This window comes from Thermobia domestica, chromosome 6 (genome assembly GCF_964235325.1).
Source record: "Thermobia domestica chromosome 6, izTheDome1.hap1.1, whole genome shotgun sequence".
Lineage (NCBI taxonomy): Eukaryota > Metazoa > Arthropoda > Insecta > Zygentoma > Lepismatidae > Thermobia > Thermobia domestica.
In genome coordinates this window covers 107,549,006-107,573,054 of record NC_137459.1, presented here as the reverse complement: position 1 = coordinate 107,573,054, position 24,049 = coordinate 107,549,006, and the positions used below count along the sequence as shown (strand labels likewise).

Genomic DNA, 24,049 nt, shown 5'->3' with positions numbered 1-24,049 from the left:
TTCCCAACCCTGAAATGCAATCAGTGAATCAACTAAGGGAGGGGATATGGAAACAGAAGTAAACAACATAAGGAAAAATATGTTAAATCACTGACAGTACACTAATTTCTCTATTGAGATGCCAGTCTTTTCTGAAGAAGTGCATAGTGAATATATTTAGTGTAACATGGGTGGAAAATAACATTTTTTTTCTGTGTAGTGGAGTTATATGAACTTGACATGTCTTCAGTACAAAGAGCTTTTGCTCAGAAATTGTCAAAGTAGGTATTCCGAATCCAATACTAATCCTTATTGCGGAAAAAATGTATCTTTTTGAACGGCCAAATATCACACACTTCTTCTTTTTTTTCTTAATTGTGTAGATTTGAATGATAATATAAACAGTCTGTGAACGTTGGTCATAGTGAACAGCACGTATTTAATAATTCTTCTTGTTAAACAATTATGATTCCACAGGGCGGCGAGGGAGGATAACCCCACAGATCTACGAAATTCCCCCCGGCGCAATTTTCCAATCGAGCTCTACTTAGGTTATCAGTATTTTCGCAGTACTATTTTCACCCTCGTTTATTCAAACTTACCCTGGGAAAAGTCAAGCATCACTGAAATAAGTAAAATCGTGCCCAAATGAAGGGCTTAAGTTTATAGAGTTTCCCGTCCAGTTTCAAACCTACAAAAAACATTAAAACATGCAGTTTTACTATACAGATCCATAGTATGAGCATAGTAGGAGCTGGAGTAGGGACAGTAGTACTAGTAGGAACGGGTTAAAAGCCCCGCAGGGATTCATTGGCTTCTGTTCTCGACATAAAATGGGCATGCTGCTGAATCATGAAACCTTCTGCGTCTTGAAAATAGTACCAACTTCCACATATCTTTTCTCGTATTAAACATAACTTTACTGCCAAACTTACACACCTCAACATCACATAAGAACTCCAAATCATAATTTCTCCTGTAAATTTTCCTAATTCTTATAAAAAAACGGAGGGGGGGGGGCAACTCTAACCTTAACCCAAATGAGGATATAGGATTTAAGACTGTGATTTCTAGGCTTTCGGCATCTATGTCAATTTAGCCCGTCACGTATGAGGGATGACGTCTCTCGACAAGCACACTATCCGGGGAAAGGGAAAGAAAAAAGGATTGGATAAGGAAGCGGCTTGGGATATAAGTCAGGTACCACCCCGGCATTTCCTTGGTGTGAATGAGGAAAACCTCATTCAGGATGGCTGGCATGACAAAGCTTGCACTTTTCGACCTAGTACCCCACCGGGAATCGAACCCAGGACCGCTCGCATCGAAGGCGAGAGAGCGTTAGCGATTACGTTACGTGGGGCCACCCTGCTCAAAAGAGTTTTTCGTTGTAAGAATATATGTAGTCATTAAGGTCTTATCGCTCTAAATATAAGTTCATCAGTTGTGCAATTTCCTGATTGCATTGTAAGATTGGCATTAGTGCCGTATCTACGGACCAATTTGAAAATCGAAAAAAAGTACGAAAATGTACTGCATTCGGTTATATTTGGTTGGATTACATTAAGTTACGTTAGACTACGTTACATTTGGCATGCAGTATTACTATACGAATCCATAGTATAAGTAGTAGTAGGAGTAGGAGCAGTAGCAGTAGTAGTAGTAGGAACGGATTAGAAGCCCCGCAGGGGTTGGTTGGGTTCTGTTCTCGACATGAAATGAGCAAATTAAAGCTGAAAGAGCATTAAGAATGAGCTTGTTCAAATTTTCCTATACATTTTACAATCTATGGAACCGTATTATAGTAAAACAAGTGTTTGCGCGAAATAGTCCAACCGCCTCCACCATGGGCTGCGATTAGGGGGGCAAAGGGGGAAGTTGCTCCCCCACTTTTTTGAAATGACTCTTTAATGTATATAGTTTCATTTGGAAATACGAAGTTTTGTATGTATTATTGGTTCATAAAATAAAAATGGTGCCATAAAATATTTGCCGTTTCGTGAGTACGTATTGCTTGTCCTCCCATTTAGTTAAGAATTCTACAGGAATTGCGTTTTAATTACCACGAAAAATGGCCCAAAAATTAACCTATTGGAGCGCCACAATTCGAGCGTACTTTCATTTCTTCTTACAAGGGCTCGATATGTTAGTCAGCCGCTTTGGAACTAATTGAAATAACATTTCGCAAGAAAAGAAGTCCTTGACAAGTTATTCTTTAATTGCACAGAGATCGACAGTTCCTAAAATGTCTTTTCTTCTTTCTAATAGTAAGGAATATTTTGATTTGATTTTTTTTTTTAGTTTAACATCCCGTTCAGCATTGAGGCTATATGAGACGTGGACCTAATGATTAACGTGCTATCCGAACCATATGAGCTCCCGCCGGGAGTCGGATCCGACTCTTCCGCGTCAAAGACATGTACGCTAACCACTTAGCCACGAAGGTGCTCAGTAAGAAATATTAATTAAAAAGAAAGTAATAAGAAACAACTTCTGCTTTTTTTTTTTTTTTTTTTTTTTTGCATTGTAATATACGAGCTTAGGGATGTACACTCATGTCCAAAATGATTGTCGCATATCTATAACTGTCTTCTTGTAAGAATATAATTTGATAATGATGTTGCAGGGCACTTTTAATACTGATACTATGTGTATAATCGGGAAATGTATTTTTGTGGTAAATTTCATAGGAAAAGAATTATAAATACGAAAATTAGAATGAGTAAAACAAAATGTTGCTAAATGGACAAGGAAGTTTTATTTCCATTTTATTGTTCTTATTTATTGCTCTTTTAACATGAAATTTGCCACATACATGTCTTTGCCGGTTGTACACATACTAACATTATAAGAAATACCGGGCGAATTCGGTATCAAATTATATTCCTAGAACAATACATTTATAGACATGCGACAATAATTTTGGACTTGAGTGTACATATACATTTTTTATATACAATTAAATTTAGTGAATTCAACATAATTCTAGGTTTTAGGATTATTTTGAATAACTGGAATATGGAGTGACTCTAAGTATTGTTGAGTTTTGACGTATTCCAAGAAAGTGAAACCTGCACCTAATGGGAACGAACATGTTTCGGGAAGCTTCAAAAGTATTTCTTTAAACGTCGTAGCATATGCTTGTGGTACCCACTGTCTTTCAAAGAGTAAATGGCATGCGTTGAATTAAAAATATAAGTTGTTCATTAAAACTCCCAATTTCAATATAACTTCTGCAAAAACAAGCCTCATTATTCATTACTATGATTATTTGATTAATATTATCCTTTCTATTTATTTGTTTTGGACATTTGTTATTAAATAAGCCCCTAATCTGATCAGACAATTTTCGAGACAGAATTTTAAAATGTTCATGGGCAAGGAATCAAATCTCTTCTTACACTTTCGTTGTTTAAGACTACAGAGGGCTAGTAACTACTTGCGTTGCTCGTGTCAATTTACTTAATAAAATATGAAACAAGATCTACGGTATTTTAACTGAAAAAGGCCGTATCCTAATAGTTATACAACCTTTTGTCAAACAAAGTGTTACAAGCAACCAGGGAAACTTACACTGATATACAAATATTCAGGTCATACTTTCCCCCCACCCACCCACTTTTAACGTCCAACCGCCGCCACTGGCCTCCACATACAGTTCCGCTTACAACATGAAAAACAACCAACAAATACAACCACTTTCTTAACTTTTACTATTCTCCTTACCTGACTTTCACTCATTCTTCCCCACAAACTTAAATAAATTCTCCAATTGACCCGGTAAATTTCCTAAAATTGGTCCGGCGATACAGCACTTAACCCGTAAGATTAGACAAGAAAAGAATTTTCAATATAATCATGCTTCTGGTTTGACTAAGGCCAAGATTTTTGATTATGTAGATCACAAAATATTGCCAAACAAGTTAACTAAGTACGATATTACTAGAAATAGTACCACAACTAAATGAGGGTGTGACATTTAAGTATTGAGGCCCTTTCCAGCCGAGGACAGGACCTATAATGGATAGGACAGGAAGGTGGGATCTGAATCACTATAGGGCATTTACTCCGAAGTTCGTCATCCGCCTAGTTTTGGACCAAAAGCGTAATAAAAGCTACGAAAGTTTAAAAATCATCACTTTTTACTTTAGTTTGCTTTATCAAAGCTCAATACTTAATTTACACTGTAATGCCGAGCGAGCGACAGCGTATAAAGGCGGGTTAGTAGCCAGGATGGTTATGTTACGTATGATTACATTGAAAAGTACAACTTTCTTCACGCTTATTTGCAGTTATTTGCTTACCACATTTTCTGCAATTTACTTTTAGATTTATTAAGCCATGACTTTTACTAACTTTTAATAGACTTTCCTGAATATCACCTTATTGTTTCACAAACTGTAATGCTGTTACCTCACATCCAGAGCTGTGTGTCTGTATACCTGCAACCATGTTTACAATACAAATGCTCATTACATTCCCAGAATCCTACCATACGGTAACCTTGCACCAGATAGTTTCCTTCGCGTGCCGAATAGTTCCATGTTTAGAACCGCTTATATATATATATATATATATATATTAGCCTTTGGCTAGCTGGGAGTTCCGCCCCCAGACAACCCAGTTTGCTCGGGCTACGGCATCGCATTTCTTATCTGTCGGCCTTTGCATCAACAGTAAATTTCGTGAACTTCCTCTTCATATTTCCTGAATCTGTCCATCCGGGGGCTTCGACCCCACACACTGTCTTTGCTCGGCCTACAGTCTCGCACCTCTTCAACTAACAATTCTGTCGTATCTTTTAGATAGTTGAAATAGGGAAAGAAAAGATATCGTTTCCCAAGAAAACGCCCATTTAAATAACATGGGAATTTCTTCATCCCCCTTTAGACCCCTAAAAAATTAAAAATGTTCACTTTTGGCAATTTCCTGTCGGTTAGTCCTGGAAGGCTACAATCATGCCAAATTTCATCATTCTAATCATGCCGGAAGTGCCTAAACATTTTGGGGTGTAAAAATATTCACTTTTGGCAATTTTCCTGTGGGTTTGTCCCAAAAAGCTACAATCATTTCAAATTTAATCATTGTAGCCCTACAGGAAGTGCTCAATAATTTGGGGGTGTAAAAGGTGTCCCATATAAGTGACATGGGAAAGATTTTTCAGTTCCCTATAAAGCTACTCTAAAGTTGGAATTTTAATTTTTACTGATTTACTTAGGTAGTGCTAACGAAAATGTACAAGCATACCAAATTTCAAGTGTTTATTCCTATTTTGAATACCTAAAACATGAGATTATAAGTTAAAAAAAAGGGATCATTTAAATAACATGTGGAAATTCTTCATCCCCTTTTTAGACCCCTTAAATTTAGAAATATTCACTTTTGGCAATATTTCTGTCGGTTAGTTCCGGAAAGCTACAATCATGCCCAATTTAATCATTCTAGCTCTACAGGAAGTGCTCAATAATTTATGTCAGCTCATGTAGTTTTATATATAGTTAAGATTTATATGGATAAACGCAACTTTCGATTTCTTTATATATTATCAAGCACACAAACAAGCAAATTATTCTTTTCTTCCCGGTAAACTTTCTAAATTTTGCTAGAACCGGACGATCAACTTTGGAACTTAACCCCACTGTAGTTTGATCGATACTTTACCCATCGGCTGTCGAACTCGAGACCTCGCCACTAAAAGACACGCAAGCTAACTACCACACTAGCGAGAAGGAAAGTAACAGTAATTCGACAACAAATTTAATACCAAATAATAATAATAATAGTTTCTAGCACTATGAAATGGAGGATGTAACTACAACAGTGCGCAAACAGATATATGGGAAATAATTTTTAAGTTAGTGAATTTGATGTTTGTTTTATTTAGACTAATTTTTAACACCTTTTGATTTCAATGTTGTCACTAAACAATTTACCACCCAACACAGTGCAATTGTGTCCAGAAAAGACAAGATTAAAATAATATTACAAATACAGCAGTTTTCCTTTTAAAAACAAACAAACGTGAAAAATCACAACATAACTGTTTCAGTTTAAGACGAAAAGCTCAGGAACATTTGCCACGAATAATTATGACGAAAGATGTATTATGAGTTTGTAAACTGGATGATAACACAAAAACTACTATGTGGATAATGACGATGTTGTGTTCTAAAGGATGTAATAAGTCAGGAGTGTCTTGGACATATCTTTTCTTTTTTAATACCAGTTCTAAGGATAAATGTTCCCATTATCGAACATTTCTTATTTCGTAAGACATAAAGACACAAAATTTGTTAATACAATATTTCAAAATCAGTGTGGCGGACGCAACTTTACTGACAGGGATTGCCAATAATACCTTTTCATGTTAAATTTTCACTCAAAATGGACGACAATTTATATTATTACTAGCAGAATGTCTGTTGTGAGGGAAGAAATGCGTTTATGAAATATATTAAAAATATGTAGGCTACTATTTAAAAAAAAAAAGTATTTGGTTCAAACGATCCAATATATTTCAGGCAAAAATTTTCTTCTAGGCCTTATATCTCGAGAACTATATATAGTGTACCCAAGTACCCAAACCAAAACTAACAATTTACTTAGTATGATGTGCTTATTCCTTTTTTAAAAAAAAAATGAAAACTCAATTTAGGGGCCGTTTAAAAATGTAGACCCAGATCCACAAAATTCAATATATTTCATTTAACCAAACATATTCTTGTACGCTCCATATTTTGAGAACTACATTTAGTGTAGCTAAACCAAAACAAACAATTTACTCTTATGATGTGCTTATTCCGTAAAAAATATGGAAACTCGATATAGGGTCCGTTCAAAAATTTTGTAGCCCCTGATTCAAAAAATTCAATATATTACATTCAATCAAAAATTTTCTTGTACGCCTCATATCTCGAGAACTACATATAGTGTAGGCAAACCCAAACTATCGCTTAACTAAGTATGATGTGCTTATTCCGTAAAAAAGTATGAAAACTCGATTTACGGGCCGTTCAAAACTTTTGTGGTCTCTGATCCAAAAACTAATTATTGACCAAGTTCACAATCTTTTGATACATTTTTTGGATCATTCCTAAAATTTTTGTTTCTAAGTACCTCCTGGTGCTAGTTTGATTTCACTAGAGTTACGTAATTTTCTCACAATCACCTCTAAATAATTTTCCTTTTAATGTCTTCTTCCATGAGATATCTATATTCTGTACGCGAATTATATCGTATACAAATTTCGTGGCTGTATGCTGAGCAATTTAAAAGAAATTGGTAATCGTAGTTGAAAATCTTGACCAACCTTCGTATTATCTCTCGGAGTGAAATTAGTAAGATCTCCGTCTTACACGGTTTAAGAGAGAATGTTCGTACAAAATTTCAACTTCCTGGAGCAAGCAATTGTATAATCCCTCTTTTCATTCTCTTACGTGTTGAGTTTCAGAAAATTCCGTCTTATCCCAGCAGCAGGAATACATTAATACAAAATTTCATTCACTGACCCAGTTATTTTAAAGATTGTATGAACGGCACAAAATATTCCAATAAAGATTTGGTGAACAGCGGCGAGGAGACCTTTTTTTCCTCCGTAAGGGTCATATTTCGTTGAGCTCTACCTTATCAATGAAAATATTCAAGTCCTTATTCCCAACTGTTTCGAAGATATGTTAAATGGCGAAAAAAAAAAATCATTACGTCCTTTTGTTTCTTGGAGGTATCTTTTTAACTGTGTTATCCTCTATTCAAGGAAAAAATTTCAAGTTCCTTCACACAAGAGCTCAGGAATTTTGAAAAAAAGTTTATCGGTTCATTTTTCTGAATGGGTGGTGCATTTTGCAAAGGTCAAACTTCTTATTAAAGTAGGGTTCATTGACAATATTTGTAGATGTAAGATTTCAAGTTTTGGAGATCTGGTGGACGGTGAAAGAAGAGTTCCAATTCATTTCTCCCTCCTCAGTGAACAGATTCGATTTTGCAAAAGCTTGTTTTATTCTAAGCTTAGGGCTTAAAATCATGTGTACAAAATTTGAAGTTCCTACACCAAGTAGTTTCGGAGAGCCGATAAACAGCGAAAATATTTTCAAACCACCGCCATTCCCCGTAGGGATCTCATTTCATAGATTTTCATTTTGTTCTCAGTCTGGTGTATACGGAGAACATTTCAAAAGAATTTCTCAAGTTCGTTCCTCTAGAAGTTTCAAGGACCTAATGAGCGACGAAACCTACATTCAATAGCCCTTACATATTTTGATCGCGTTTCGTAGAACGGTATTAAATGAAAACATTTGTACAAAACTTAAATTTACTATTTCCAATTCTTTCAGAGCTGTGATGAACAACAAAAATATTTTCAAGATCCCTTTCTCTCCTTAGGAATCACATTTCGTGAAACTGTTTTACTGTCAACCTCAAGTACATGGAGAACATTCATTCAAAATTTCAAGATTTGCGCTAAGTTTCGGAGATCTGGTGAATGCCTAAAAATATTCAAGCTCCCCTTTCCCCGTTCATGAATTCCATTTTGTAAAACAAAATCTCATTATAAACCCAGGATGCATAGAGAACGTTTACAAAAAATCTCAAGCTTCTATCCTTAGATATGTCGTAAACCTGGGAAGAAAAAAACATAACGAAGAACTGCATAGTTTATACCGTTTACCAAACATTGTTAGGCCCATCAAGTCTAGGAGACTCAGGTGGTCAGATCAAGTAGCCAGAATGGAAGAAAGTAGGAACTGTTTCAAACTTTTAACTGGGAATCCAGTCGAAGAAAAAAGACACTAGGAAGATCTAGGTGCAGATGGGAGAACAATATTAAGATGGATCTCACAGAAATACGAATACAAAGTAGGAACTGGATCCATTTGGAAGTCAACGGAGAGCTTTTATGAATACAGCATTGAACCTTCGTGTTTCATAGGTCACAGAGTTAGTTAGTCGTTGTTCCACTTTTTAAAGTTCTCTGTTCAGTATATAGAATATAAATATGCAGTGAATAAAAACATTACTATTTCTGCCTTTGTTGACGAGAGGGCAAATGCAAATGAACTTTTCCTTAATTAATTAACTAATCACCTAAATAGTGTTCCTTCCAATATGTAGTTTATACTTCTTTTCAATATTTGAAATACTCAGGCGATACATTTCAAATATTGAAGAGAAATGTAAACTATATACTGGAAAGAACATTATTTAGGTGAGTAGTTAATTAATTATTACAATGTGTTCCATACGCTCAATGAATAACTTATCTTTAGTTTATTTGGAGTTCGTCATTTTCAACATCGAGCCCATATGAGACGTGAAACAGCAGCTTAATATTTTATTTAAACATGTGCTGCCACTGAGAATCGAATCTTTCTTCTCTCCTGCCCCTTCCCTGTTTTACCACAAGGAAACTATATATATATGTGTTTTGTAGAATACCTGATTCTATCGTATTATTAAACTGTTATTTTATTCTTATTTTTTAGGCAACATGCTGCAGATGTTCGGAAACAAATTGCTGCATCGTCTTATACTCGAGATCTAACTAAGAGTAGCAGTAATGTATCTGGATTTTCGTCATCTGTAAGTTAACATTCAAAGTTCTATAGCTTCTTACCATTGTATTCTTGATTAAGTACAAGTCTTGAATTTCACTACTCTGATTTAAAAAAAAAAAAAAAAAAAAAAGTCATTTGTGTTACAGAAAAACGACCTAAAGATTTCTGTATTTTCTGATTCAACAACTTGTATTTGTGGAAAAATTTCGAGCGTAACATTACATTGCCTTAGAAAAGTTTCTTTATAGAAAGAACAAATTTGTTCTAGGATTAATTCAATGTCGTGGTATAGTTTTCGTGACAAAGTAGGATAAACATGTAGACTATGAAAAGAAATAAACAAGGGTTTCACAAATATTTTGAGAAATTAAATCTAATGTCAATATTATTAAAAAGAAAGTGTTAGTAATATTTATTGTGTTCTTCAAAATCAAGATGATTTATTTCTGATTTTGTAAGACTGGAAGTGAGTAATATACATGAAAAAGTGGACATAGTAACAAATAAAATAAACATTTGATACCAAAAATGTTACTAGAAATAGCACTTCTTATTCATGTGTTAGTGGACCGATAATAATTTCCAACTAAGTGTAAAGTGAATAAATTAAAAAAAAAAAAAAAAAAAAAAAAAGTAGTTGAATCCGGGAATTCGGGATTATTTTCTTCTCAGGACTTACATTAGCAGACAACAATGGTATTATAAGAGTTCTATCCCCGTTCCTTACCCCAAAAAGAAACAGAGGTTGGGAACATGGCTCCAAACGAGTCGGAATATCAACATAAACCAAAAGAAGAGAATCACGGGTGCAAAACTGAGTTTTCTCAATTAATTAGCTCGTACGATATGTGACGTGTATGATTTGTAGATATTGAAAACCGTATTTTTTTTTCCTACTAAAATTGTGATACGTATTCTAAGATTTATTCAGGTATTTCAGAAGCAGGTAAAAGATAAAGAGTCACGGCATTTTCTTTCTTTTTCATCCCTTATATATATATACTAGTACTCTGTTTAAGGTCTGCTGAATATGGATTACTTCGTAAACGTCTGTGAAATAAATATCTACGTTACAGCTGAAGAACTTCCTTTCGATGTTGAAGTAATGAACTGGATTGTTTTATCGCTCGTACCCTAAATGAACATAGACCATTTATAGCAGAAGACAGCGAAAGGGCTGGGAAAGTGCGCAAATGGGCTTTAGGTAAAAGGATGAACTTTTCCCAATGGATCCGGATTTAGATTTTGACTAAGAAGTCGCTAGTTACAATACCATTAAGAAGTCTCGAAATGTAGGTGACAATATAGGTTATTTACGTTTTCCAAAGTATGAAGAAATATTTTCAATAAATTGATGCCTAAGAGTTTTAAAGCCTATTTGTGAGTTTTCATACTTAAATTGTTCTTACTTGTTTCTGTTGAATAAAAAAGAAAGAAAGAAAAAAAGACATTCGCTTGTATTGTTCGACGTTCTTATTCCTAACTTTCTTATGAATAGAGATAGAAAAAATTTAAAAACATTATTTTTAATGACTAAAATAGGCTTATGAGATGTTTGCTCAAAGGTCAGTGTAATGTAATAGGGCAAGAAATATGAATCTATTCTGTAAATTGTGATCGCCAAACTGTTGATCGCGAGCTACTAGTAGCTCGCGGGGACATTTTCTGTAGATCACTTTTACGCTCCGGTTGGCTAACTTGGTTCCTCCACTTGAGAGGCAATAAACAAATGTAAGATTTTTTAAAAAAAAAAGATTGGTAGTTCTTTTGGTTGGTAGCACACAGTAGGATTTAAAAATAGTACGGTAGCTCAGAAGCTTCATAAGTGTGGCGACCATTACTATAGTATATACTGGGGATTTTATAGAAGCCTTACTAGCCTTATTTTTGGATTGTAATTATTGTTAAGTATTCTGCCTGTTGGCAAGTTCTGGAGCTAACGAAGATTTATATTTTATTATGTATTTATTACCAACAGATGGATGCACATCAAAGAACCTTTTTTTCATCATGTAGAAGTCGAATCCTCTCATTTTTCATGATCAGCCTCCGTGGCTAAGCGGTTAGCGTACGCGCCTTTGGCGTGGGAGGCCCGGGTTCGATTCCAGGCGGGTGCTCATGTGGTTCGGATCCCACGTTAATTAGTAGGTCCACGTCTCATATAGCCTCGCTGCTGAACGGGACGTTAAACTCAAAATCAACTCAACTCATTTTCTCTTCTCTTCGCTAAATGTCGAAATGAATGAAAATTTTGTTGTATCATCCAAAGCTCTTCATCGATAAATAATAAAACTTTATCGAAGGCGTACGACCAGAGAGAGTCTGAATACTTTGACAGCACGAAAGGAGGAGTAACGATCTGTACTCGTTTAGATTTAGTGCAAAGTTGTTCGGCATCGTTAAACGTAAGCAGGTCTGATAGATTTTATTATGGAACAGGCAGTTTGGTTCGAAGACACATTAATAATCGAAGTGAGTTAAAGCAAATCGCCCCTTTTTCATTGTTACACTGCATTAGTAGTAGTTTAGTATTGTCTGTACAACAGCATAAAATTAGAATTTAGACATTCACCAGTTGAGAATGCCCCATGAGCATTGCCAGAACGAACTTAAAAAGAATGGAGAAATGCAGCGGGAAGGATAACTGTCATTGTTCCTAGATGTAAAAGTAAATCTTTTTATTCGCAAAAGATTTCTTGCACCTTCTTCTCTTTCTCACAAAAATTAGTAAAATATCATCTCTCTTTGACTTACAGTTCTCGAGATATGGCTGCGTAAGTATCTAGAAAATAAACTTTTTTGGCCAATATCTGGGGAACGGTGGGCAGTAGACAGTTAATCAGTCGCCACCGATTACTATTTGGTATCAAAATGTTCACGATCCTCTTAGGTATTGATCAACATCAATATGATCTCTGTGTGATTTATGGTTCCCGAGATTTGGCTCCTTAAATCTCCCGAAATCGGAACTATCTTTTGGCCAATATCACGGGACCGGTAAGTCATAGAGAGATTATATTGGTGTTAATCAATCCCTAATAGAATGTTAAACATTCTCCTACCTATATTAATTGATGGCCACTATCCACCTGACCACTGGAGGGGGCGCGGTGGCTCAGTAGTAGAGCGTTCACCTCCGGTGCTTGGGGTCCCTGGTTCGATCCCAGCTCGCGCCGTGTGAACTTTGTGGTGGACAAACACCGTGCTCGTGGGTTTTTTCGGGGTTCTCCCGTTTCCTCCCAGAGCTCCCTCGTGGCTAAGCGGTTAGCGTACGCGCCTTTGGCGTGGGAGACCCGGGTTCGATTCCCGGCGGGAGCTCATGTGGTTCGGATTCCACGTTAATCAGTAGGTCCACGTCTCATATAGCCTCGCTGCTGAACGGGACGCTAAACTAAATCAACTCAACTCAGCCCGTTTCCTCCCACTATCTTCATTCCACCATTCCATTCATTTCTCATAATCACCGTCTCCTTTAGCCTAACCGGCATAACCGTGGGATGTAAAACTTAAAGATTTCATTTCATTTCATTTCCAACTGACCACTGGCCAAACCAGTGGTGAGTTGGACAGTGGCCGCCGGTAACTATTTGGTACCAAAGTATTTACCATCCTCTTATGTATTGATCAACATCAATATCATCTCTCTACAACTTATGCCCCCGAGCTATGGCTTCTTAAATATCTAGAAATTGGCCACTTTTGGCCAATTTTACGGGAACCGTAAGTCATAGAGAGATGATATTGGTGTTAATCAATACCTAAGGGGATGGTAAAAACTTCGGTACCGATATTAGTTGGTAGCCACTGGCCAACTGGCCATTGGCAAAACCAGTGGCCACTTGTTACTATTTAGTGCCAAAATATTTTCCTTTCTCTTAGGTATTGATCAACATCAATGTCATCTCTCTATAACTTATGGCTTCTTAAATATCTGGAAATCGGCCATTGTTTGGCCAATATCTCGGGAACGGTAAGAGTGACGCGAAAATTTTAATCACTTTCTCTGATAGCTTTTGATGCTCTATCGATTGCAGAGTTCAGAATTGAAAAAATCGCAAGTAACAGACAGACAGACAGACACACAGACATAGAGAATTCAGTAATGAACTTCATAAGTTCGTTGAAAATTCAGAATTTATGGTAAGAATTATATAGGCCTTGCTTAAAAGACTAGTTATAGTATATCTCTTCTATGAAAGTAAGGGAAGGTTTTTGTCTAGTAAAGAATGCAAATGCTTCATTCATATCGTGTGTAAGAGTAATATACAAAAGTGTATGCCCACTTTCCTTATTTCTCTTCTTCACTTTGCCTGTTTTCTTCTTTCATGTATTTCGAACTCGTCCACTTTCGTTTTACTTGGAGTTGTACAAAAGTAGATGTGCCTAATATTATGCACACAGTGTGGATTCATTCAACAAGGAAATAACGAGTTCGCAAACTCTCTACAATTTAATTGCTTTAATTTTATTTCTGTGGGATTACGGTGGCTCAGTGATACAACGTTCACCTCAGTTGCATGGAATCCCTGGTTCGATCCCACCTCGCACCAAGTGGGCTTTGTGTCGAAGAAACACTGTGTGCGCGGATTTTGTCGGGTTATTCCGTTTCCTCCTGCTTTCTTTATTGCACCATTTTCATTCATTCTCATCTTCTTCGTCTCCTTTAATCTACCCGGCAAAATCTTGGAACGTAAAACTTTCATTTCATTCCATTTTTAATTTTACATCCGTGTAACTGTATTTTAGGGCCAGTCTGAAATTATCTTTTTAAATTTCTATGGGTTTGCACTTGGTCTATGAATCTTCGTATGTGAGTTTTAATCTTTTAGTTACTGCTTACTATTTTACATTTTTACAGTTATGTTTTCCATGACGTAGTTATATGTTAGTAAAGTATAGTGAACTTGTTTGAGCATGACTTTTTCACATAGACAAAAGTTCTTTGTCATTTCAAGATTCGATCCAATGCATGTGAGCCTTCTAACTCTCGAGCAGAAAGCTGACAAGTCTAGGTCTTGGCTGCAGAGGAGTTTGGACACGGGATCTATTGTCATTTTCTGAGCTGTAATGTTAGCTATATGTGACCTGTCATTATCATGTATACTGCTCATACTAGCTTTGGATCTATGTATAATTAAGTATAAATGACAATATCTGACCAAACCAGTAACTAAATAACTTGTACGACAGTTCGGCAATTGATCACTGCCTTCATCACAGTATGAAGGTACGTAGTATCTTCATAATATGTTTAGTGAAGGATGTGATAAATTGCTGAACTGTCACTCAAGTTAATATATAGTTATTGGTTTGGTCAGGTTTTCTTATTCATTCTTACAGAATATCATGATGGAATTTGGCGCCCACATTATGGAACTCCGGTCTCTTGGCCCTCAGTACACAAATGACAAACAATACTAATCCTTGTTTATTATTGCTAATCAACGGCGTTCCAGAACGTCGATGTGTATCACACAATTTTGATCCTAGAAAATGATTCCCATCCATTTGGTGGGTGACTTGAGACTGTTGACTTCGTTCTTCCGCAATACATTCTTAATGCTTCCACTGACGTTTACTCCCAATGCTTCTGTGATATAGCGAAGGTTTTCAACTTCAGTGGCCACTCTGTGTAATTGTCGATACAAGAATTTAATGACCAGTAGTTGACATATATGAGGATATCATTTTTGTTTTTAATTATGGTTACTTCTTAAGAAAAGAAAAAAATAACTTTCAGGCTACAGAACTAAAGCTCATATCCGTAAAGTCTAGTAGCCCTGGTGCAAACACCATAAGCAGATATCAAAGATTGTGCGAGACTTCTTGGCCGAGAATTAACTCCCATTAAACATCAAACCCGAGGTTACTGGTACGAATGACAAATAACTAATGAACGATCACCTTCTAACTCTTCAACGGTTGAGAAGTTGATGATATGGAAATAATCAGAACTACAAGTTTATATCATTGAACAGAAAGAGGTTATGTTGAGTTGGAGTGGCACATTCAGGACTTTGCACACAAAAGTGGCGTCCGGAATAATAGAAAAAGTTTTGTGTTTGCCGCCTTTTTAAATGTTTAGTAATGTACTAATAATAGTTATATAAGTGATTAAGCGTGAAAGAATATTTAAGAAGTCAATGACGTTAATAAACTTCAAATAAGTGTATATTATAAAATGTTTTATCTGTTAATGTGACATATAACAATACAATGTATAATACAGAAAATATACCAAAAAAGAGTAATCGTAAGTTTGTTTGTTTGCCGAATCATATTTCTTATTGTGAGTTTTTCTTTTCTGTTTGATCCTGTCTAGTGCGACATTCTAATGTATTAGTATGATTTATTTCAGATGTCGCTATGTGATATCGTAGATCCTTTAGACTATGAAGACTTCGTACAGCAGCATCAGTTAATGGTAGATCGTGATGCATTACGCCATGTTCTTGATTTTCCATCAAATGATATCGAAGTTGGCATTATTCCACGAAAGATCAGGACTCTTACTTCGATTGTTCCAGAAGAACCTTTGTAAGTAATTGAATCTCAAGTTCTGCTTTACGTTTCATAGTACCTGAATAATTTCTGTGAAGATTGTAATATTTTTAATTTGACTGTACTTGAGAACATTCCTTATTATATTTTCTTACGGGGCGTGTCGTCCATTCGAGGGTTTATTTTACATGTAAGTGTATCACTACTGGAGGTAAGCTAGTAAAACACTAATATAGAAAGTAGTTCATAAAAATAAAATGTGATAGTTTGTATAGTCATATCACACTGACGCCACGATATCCGTTTAGTTGTTTAAACATGCTTGTCTGAATGTGTCGAATATAATTTTAAAGACTGGGTAATTATAGAAACTCTTGGTTTTAACACACTATGCAGAATTTTTAGTTATGTGCGTAGAATAGAATAGAATAGAATATAATACTTTATTAGTCATTAGACAACATAGTTGCAATAGGTCCAGAATAGTATTTAAATTGTAAAAATTATTGAAATGTAACAAAAAAAGAAACTATGGCTATCACTAATTGACAGTTAATAACTAATTGAAACTATTACTAACAGTTATAACACAATTTGCATTCTTCATATTTACATATAGACTTCATAATTACTTCATAGAAGTATTACTACATATATACTTCATAGAATAAATATACTTCATATTTACATTGTTGGCACTACCACATATCAATAAACAAAAAGCCCATTATTACCATTATTAGGGTTAAGCCTTCTATTGAATTACATCTTTCAAATTTGGGTGAAGATCCGTAGTAGCAATAGCAATGGTAACAGTAGCGATAGTAGTAGTAGATTAGGTAATGGCAGGTTTAGTTGATTACTGCTACCATGTTTGAATCCTTTAAGGAGGTATGTCGTCTACGGAACTTTACCCTCAAATTTTTACCAGCTATTTACATTTTATTGATTACAAATGCATTCCTCAAATTCCGTAATACTATATATACAATACTCTATTAATATATTACTAATGTGTTTAACAAACTGCTTGTTTTCCAAATTACGTACATGTAAAGGTAACAAGTTGAACAGTTTTATTGCATTATATTTAAAATTTTGCTGCGTCTTGCATAATCTGATAGACGGCGTTTCTAAATTATCTTTGTACCTTGTAATATAATCGTGCACGTTAGATCGCAAATTATAACTAGTTTGGTTTTCCTTAATATAAATTAAACTATAATAAATATTTATTGAGGGAACTGTCATGATTCGGTATTCTTGGAAAATATTCCTACAGGACTCAGTATCAGGTACACCTTTAATACAACGTAATGCCTTCTTTTGCCATTTGAATACGTCCTTTGCACCTGCAGAGTTTCCCCATAGTAAATTACCATACAATAAATGAGAGTGAAAAAGAGCATAATATACTGATATCATCATTTCCTTACTTACAGACCTTTTTAATTTCCGCAATACATAAAGAACACGAGCGAGTTTTTTGCATAGTTCCTGAGTGTGAACTGCCCAGTTTAATTTTGTATCTAAATATATGCCTAACAACTTCACATAATTCTGGTTCTTCAAGATACGCGGTGGTTTATTTAGGTAAAAGAAATGAGCTTCTGTTTTTGTCGTGTTTAATACCAAGCTATTTGTTTGGAACCATAGAGAAGAAGCCTTTAACATTTCTTTATTTTTAATGTTTACATTGAGTATGCTATGGTCATTTGTAATAAAAGTAGTGTCATCAGCATAGATTGTTGTTTTATACGGTAGACAACTTGGTAGGTCGTTCATGTACACTAAGAATAAAAATGGGCCTAGTACCGAGCCCTGAGGAACACCAGTCAAAACTTCTAACTCATCAGATGTCTTATTGTTAAACTTTACTATTTGCCGTCTGTTAGTGAGGAAACTCTTAAGAAGAGATAGTTCAATGTCATTTATTCCATAGAATCGTAATTTTGTAAGTAAGATATCGTGTACAACTGTGTCAAAAGCTTTACTTAAATCAATAAGAGTAGTACACGTATATGAGCCGGATTCAAAACCATTTAGTATTTCGTCCACGACTGTCTCGATAGCATCAATAGTAGATAACCCTGATCTGAAACCAAAATGGGCTACATTAATAAGTGAATTTTGTTCAAAATAAGGAGATAATTGCTTTTTAACGCAATACTCTATTATTTTAGAAAACACTGGAACAAGGGATATAGGGCGGTAGTTACCAGGGTTACCTCTATCACCCTTTTTATATATAGTGTGGCAGAGCCAGTATTTTAATTAACAAAATCATAATTTAATGATTAATTTTATTTCTTTTTGAGAATATTGGATTTATGTAAGATATTAAAATTGTTGTTTGGTGAAGGAAAATAACAGTCATAATTCAGGTCAATGCAAGTTTGTAAAATTATACTATTTTGCCGTCAGCGGATAAAAACAAACAATAACACATAATTGGTAGTCTGCGAATGCAGGAAAGAAATTTATAAAATGCGTCGGCTATAACATTCTGTAAAATTATATGAGTTGCATTTGTCCAATGTTTGTGAACACGAGACACATTCACGGATATGTAGAAATTGCCTAGAATCGGGAAATCAGAGCATTCCGAGTGTTGCAGTTTTTTGTTCTCGAAATGAGGAAGAACTTTGTTTTTCCAAAAGAAAGGAGGACACACGTGCCTGACGTCAGACGACGCCACCGAATTCCTGGAGTGATTTCTGAAACAAAACCAGGGGACAGGAGGTCTCTAGATGGAGAAGTTCCGTGCCTATCGATGGAGTAGTACTGAGCCTATTCGTCGAGTAGTACCGAGTTATTAGAAGGAGAAGTTAAACACTGTGAAGTCTTGGAATGTGATTTGAGAGTACACAGTCAATCACAACGTTGAGACTCCAGTTTACAGTCTCAATGCCCCGATCTTCAGTCAACTAACATTTAACGTTAGTTATACCAGAGCATTGGATTGAGACGCCATCTCCAATGCGGACCATTTATTGACCAGAGAGACGCCTGTCAGCTACGATATCAACTTGGCGATATCGACATCAAATAATCAACCCAGGAGAGCATCATCAGGGATCATCAACCGAAGACCTCGATCAAGGTATGTGTGACTTCAAATTCAGAGTACAAATGCTCAATGCTTGGTATGCATTGCTCTTCTGGCAAAGATTCTAGATATCCGAGTCTATCCACGACATTTACACAAGCAACACACTTTCAAATAAGAAATACAATTGTTAATTATTCATTGAACTTATGTGTTATCATTCCAACTTAATCCCCGTTAGAAATATGCTTTATGCAAAACCTCTCGCATAGAAAACAGTAACTTGCCCACTCATTCTAGATGGTGAGTGGAAGGTGATCTGCTCGATTCAAATATCGCATCCCCATTTCAAGGCACGAATTGAGCAGGTTGTCAATAGGTACTGTTATTGTTACTTTTAGGCTATCAGGAAAACAGCCGTCGTTTAGTGTCCAATTAATAAGGTACGCGATAGGAAATGCAATTATATCAATTATTTGCTTTATAATAAAGGTAGATAGACCATAAAAATCTTCACTGTACGTATTTTTCATTTTTGACACAATATTTAAAACTTCATCTGCACTAACCTGTGTCCATTTAAAATTTAGGTTGTTAAGTTGTGGTAAACTCTGCCTATTAAGGTACACATTAAGATCATTGTTAAGGTTGTCAGCATTGTTCTTAGAAATATTAGTTACATGTTGATTATTTACAAAGAAGCTATTAAACTCGTTAGGTGTAATGCTAGGCAACTTTGTTTCATGTTCTGTCTTAATTTCTTTTTTTATTATTAACTAGGCAGCTTTGCATTTATTACTTGCTTTGGCTATGTGTTCTTCATGAAGTTTTTGCTTGGCTATTTTTATTTCTTTTCTGTATTTTTTCTTAATCACATTGTACTTTAATTTAACAATATTGTCACGATTTTTAGCTTTAGCGTGTAAATTGACCATTATAGCTCGAAGGTTAGCTAACAACGATAGCTAACAAGTTAGCTAACAGCTGTTAACAACGTAAAGGTTCTGAACAACGATGAAGATAGTTGTTTATTGTCAACATGTTACTGTGAGATTGCATGATAGAACTATAAATATTTCGTTTTTCTCGTTTCAGTATTTTCCCGATTCATTTTATCCTTTGTTTCCTTGTTGCCTTGAGGACTTGAAATTAATATCTTGTTTTCAATTCTAGGGATCAGCTGTCTTCTCATGTTCGCGACTGTGTACAGTGTTATACTTCAGATTGGGTTGTTGTGACACGACAATATCAGCAACATTCAAGTAGTTGTTGGGTAAGGGACCGGGCTGGTGAACGCTTGACTCTTGTACAAAATACTCCTCATCAAGAATTTGAAGTTGATATAGAGGAAAATAATACTAATGGATCTCCAGAAGACGATGGGTACAAGGTAAGAAGATTATTTTTCCAACATACTAAATGAAATTCTTCCTTTCTTATTTATTTGCTCCAAATATTGTGACTTGTCAGAAAGTGAGAAGTTTGCATTTATCTATGAGATGATCTAAAGTATTTATGGTATCACATAGGGTTCAGCAGAAAAGTCGGACGGTTTTGAAATTGAAGTTGTGACTAGACTGATTACTTCTCAAATTATTCTTTGTTTCGGAATTGAAGGATAACTCAAAACGTTTTGCTTACAACAATTAGATACTTACTGCTTCTATTTTTTTCTAAATTACATTTTTCAAAGTCGACTTCCTAACCCACAACAGGAATGTGTTGCGCCTTGGAACACGGTGATTCCGATTAATGTTAAATTGCTGGTAAAATGCGCATTGGGTAACAATCACTCGCACTTTTATTATTATTATTATTATTATTATTATTATTATTATTATTATTATTATTATTATTATTATTATTATTATTATTATTATTATTATTATAAGATGAATGTTTGATGCTCTGCTAACCAACACTCCTTGGCAACTGAAATGCTAAATTAGCAACAATGTCATGGTGGCACTTATGGGCTCTAAGGGGATACAAAAGTAATACTACTTGAAAAGATCCTTCTCCAATAAGTGGATCGGTATTCTACACCGCGTTACCAGTATACAAATGTAAAATAGTACATTGCCCATATTGTAATTTTAAACTGAGATAGCAGAGAAAGTGGCACACTTTAATTGTGCATTTTCTTACAGTAGTATTCAATATAATGTGCACGACACAATAATAAACAGTTGAGAGTGCTCCAAGAGCATTGCCAGAACGAACTTGGAAAAAAATGGAGAGATGGAGCGGGAAGGATAACTGTGATCATTCCTACATGTAAAAGTAAATCTTTTTATCCGCACCTTGTTCTGTTTCTCGTAAAAATTCGCAAAATATCATCTCTCTATGACTTACAGTTCCTAAGGTATGGCTCCTTAAATCTCCCAAAATTCGAACTTTTTTGGCCAATATCTCGGGAACGGTAAGAGTGACGCGAAAAATTTAATAACAGATAGTTTGTGATGTTCTATCGAATGCAAGGTTCAAAATTGAAACAAAAAATCGCAAATAACGGACAGACAGACAGACAGACATACAGACAGAGAGACGGACAGACACACAGACATAGAGAATTCAGTAACAAACTTTTCAAGTTCGTTGGTAAGTTTCACCGTTTATAACTTCCTACAATGAAAATATTAACATTTGGTGAAAATTGTATCAGTAACTTCGTACCAATTATGTTAGAGAAACCGTGTGTGTCCAAAATCACTCACCTACTTTTTCAAACAGCTGCTGTTAATAATTAGCAAAAGTAATTGTCTTAAAGAAGTTTTGTAAATTAAACAATAATACAGTCACTACAAAGACATACAAAAACAATCTAGGCGTTATTTAAGAAAGCTGCAATAATTGTTTAGTGCTTGATTAGTGTGAATTTGCTAGACGAAGAAAAATCATCCCAAACTTTGTGTTCGTTCACATAGTCCACTGACATTCAGGCCCGTATCCAAGGGGGGTCTAGGGGGCCGCCGCCCTTAAAATTGTGCTGGCCCCCTCTAAAATTTTCACGGCAGTATTGCAAATGAACTATAACATGATGATGAACTATAATATGATTGAATCCCCCCCCCCTACATTTTTGGGCTGGCTACCGGCCTGCTGACATTCTAATAGTTCCAGCAACACAAAGTGTCATTATCGGGATGTACCCAGGATTTATTTTCGAAGGGGATCCATCATGCGAAATGGGCAAGTAAATATAATTTATTGTATTTGCGTCTAAAAGTGGACTCATTTTTTAAAAAAATAGGGAGGTCCAGACCTCAAGGACCCACCCACCCCCTGCGTACATCACTTTTATTATTATTATTATTATTATTATTATTATTATTATTATTATTATTATTATTATTATTATTATTATTATTATTATTATTATTATTAATCATATGGTTCATTATTTTTTAAGTTATTTTTTGAATGCATTTAAGTGCGTACGTTACATAATAGTTTCCAAGAGTATGAATTAATTAATACAAAATTATTTTGGAGCTGGAGGAAGCAGAGCAAAAATCCAGCCTCCACCCTTTCTCAAGTGAAACTCTTTAATCTAACTGTGACTATGGTTAGTCCCGACAACTCGAGTCATTGAGAAAATCATCCGAAAAATAAAAGGAAAAAAAAAAAAAAAAAAAAACATCCCAAGAATAAAGTATCTCTCGTACATTTTTTGAGGACAAGAATTATTCCATATTGTCAGATCGTAATGAATATTCATGTATGAAATATGAACAGCATTGCACGAGTCATTTTAGAGAAGATCGTTGAAAAATTCACCCCCAAAAGTAAACAACCCCTTCCCGAATTTTTCCAGAGAAATGACTTATTCCACAGTATGGAGGTGTCATTAAAAAATTGATTTACGAAAGATAAACTAAATTGCGATTTGAGAAAACAGCACTTTTCTTATTTTCATTCTTCAGTAAACTACTCTAATTTATAGAGGTAAGAAGTAAATTCGAGACCCCTTCTGGAGAATCATATAGAAAGTGTAAGTTTAAAATTTGGTTGAGATACGTTGAACGGTATGACCTTTACAGGCACGTAGCCAGGGGGGGTCCGGACCCCCCCCCCCCCTTCGAGACTGCAAATGAAAAAAAAATTAGGGAAGGATGAAACAAAATGAAATGAGAAAAACAAGGATCAGCGTTAAAAACAAACTACAGGAAGCTTTTGTTTACTCTTTCTTATGAGGAAATTTGTATTACTTGCAATACATGGTTGCAAGGTGAGCGACATATCCTGGAAGAGTCAGGGAATTTGAAATTTCTAGAGAAGTTGCGGAATTCTCAGAATTTCTGCTACTAGTCAGGGAGATTTCAAGCTTCCGAAAGCATATTGCCGTTGTGTAACAGCATGGACATGTCTTATTATAATTTTTCGTCATCGCATCCTTGCAATATCAAACATGTTGTTTCAAAAACAATTTTCTACTTCTCCTTTAACCTGTCATTTGAAACAGACAGTAGTTGACAGAATAATAAAAAGAAAAATATATGTGGAAAGAAAGTTCTGTTAACATTTGATTCAACAGAAAAAGGAACGCAGATATTGTAAAAATATTTTACAAGACATTGTTGAGTATGTACTTTTTATAATAGTGAATATGTACTTTTTATAATAGTTGAGATCATAATGAAAGGAAAATTGTTATATTTGAATACACTGAGGAAGGATGTAAATATTGTATAATCTTTTTCAATACTTTTTTTCATGTCACGCCCCCTTCCCCCCGTTACGAAATCCTGGCTAAACGAACCAATATATGTTCCAGTAAAATTGTTTAGAATGATCGAGCCCCTGGTGTGATGACCACAGTATTTCATGTCACGGACACCCTCCCCCCCCCCTTCACGAAATCCTGGCTACGTGCCTGACCTTTAGGCGAGTGTACATCAGGACGAACACAAGGACAGATGTCGAAAAATCACATTTTCTGTATCTATAGGCCATGAAACTTGTAAATCCG

General features: G+C 35.3%; 1 protein-coding gene across 8 annotated transcripts in view; it reads left to right on the top strand.

The window, feature by feature from the left end:
- Positions 1-28: 28 nt before the first annotated feature.
- Zir (dedicator of cytokinesis) overlaps positions 29-24,049 on the top strand; it is a 143,622-nt gene continuing 119,601 nt past the window's right edge. For all 8 annotated transcript variants that reach the window (XM_081761949.1, XM_081761942.1, XM_081761946.1 and 5 more), the window contains exons 1-4: positions 29-260; positions 9,456-9,552; positions 15,886-16,064; positions 20,251-20,467. In XM_081761949.1, coding sequence (XP_081618075.1) covers positions 220-260; positions 9,456-9,552; positions 15,886-16,064; positions 20,251-20,467 — 534 coding nt within the window. In that variant the 5' untranslated portion in view covers positions 29-219. The remainder of the gene's footprint in view (positions 261-9,455; positions 9,553-15,885; positions 16,065-20,250; positions 20,468-24,049) is intronic.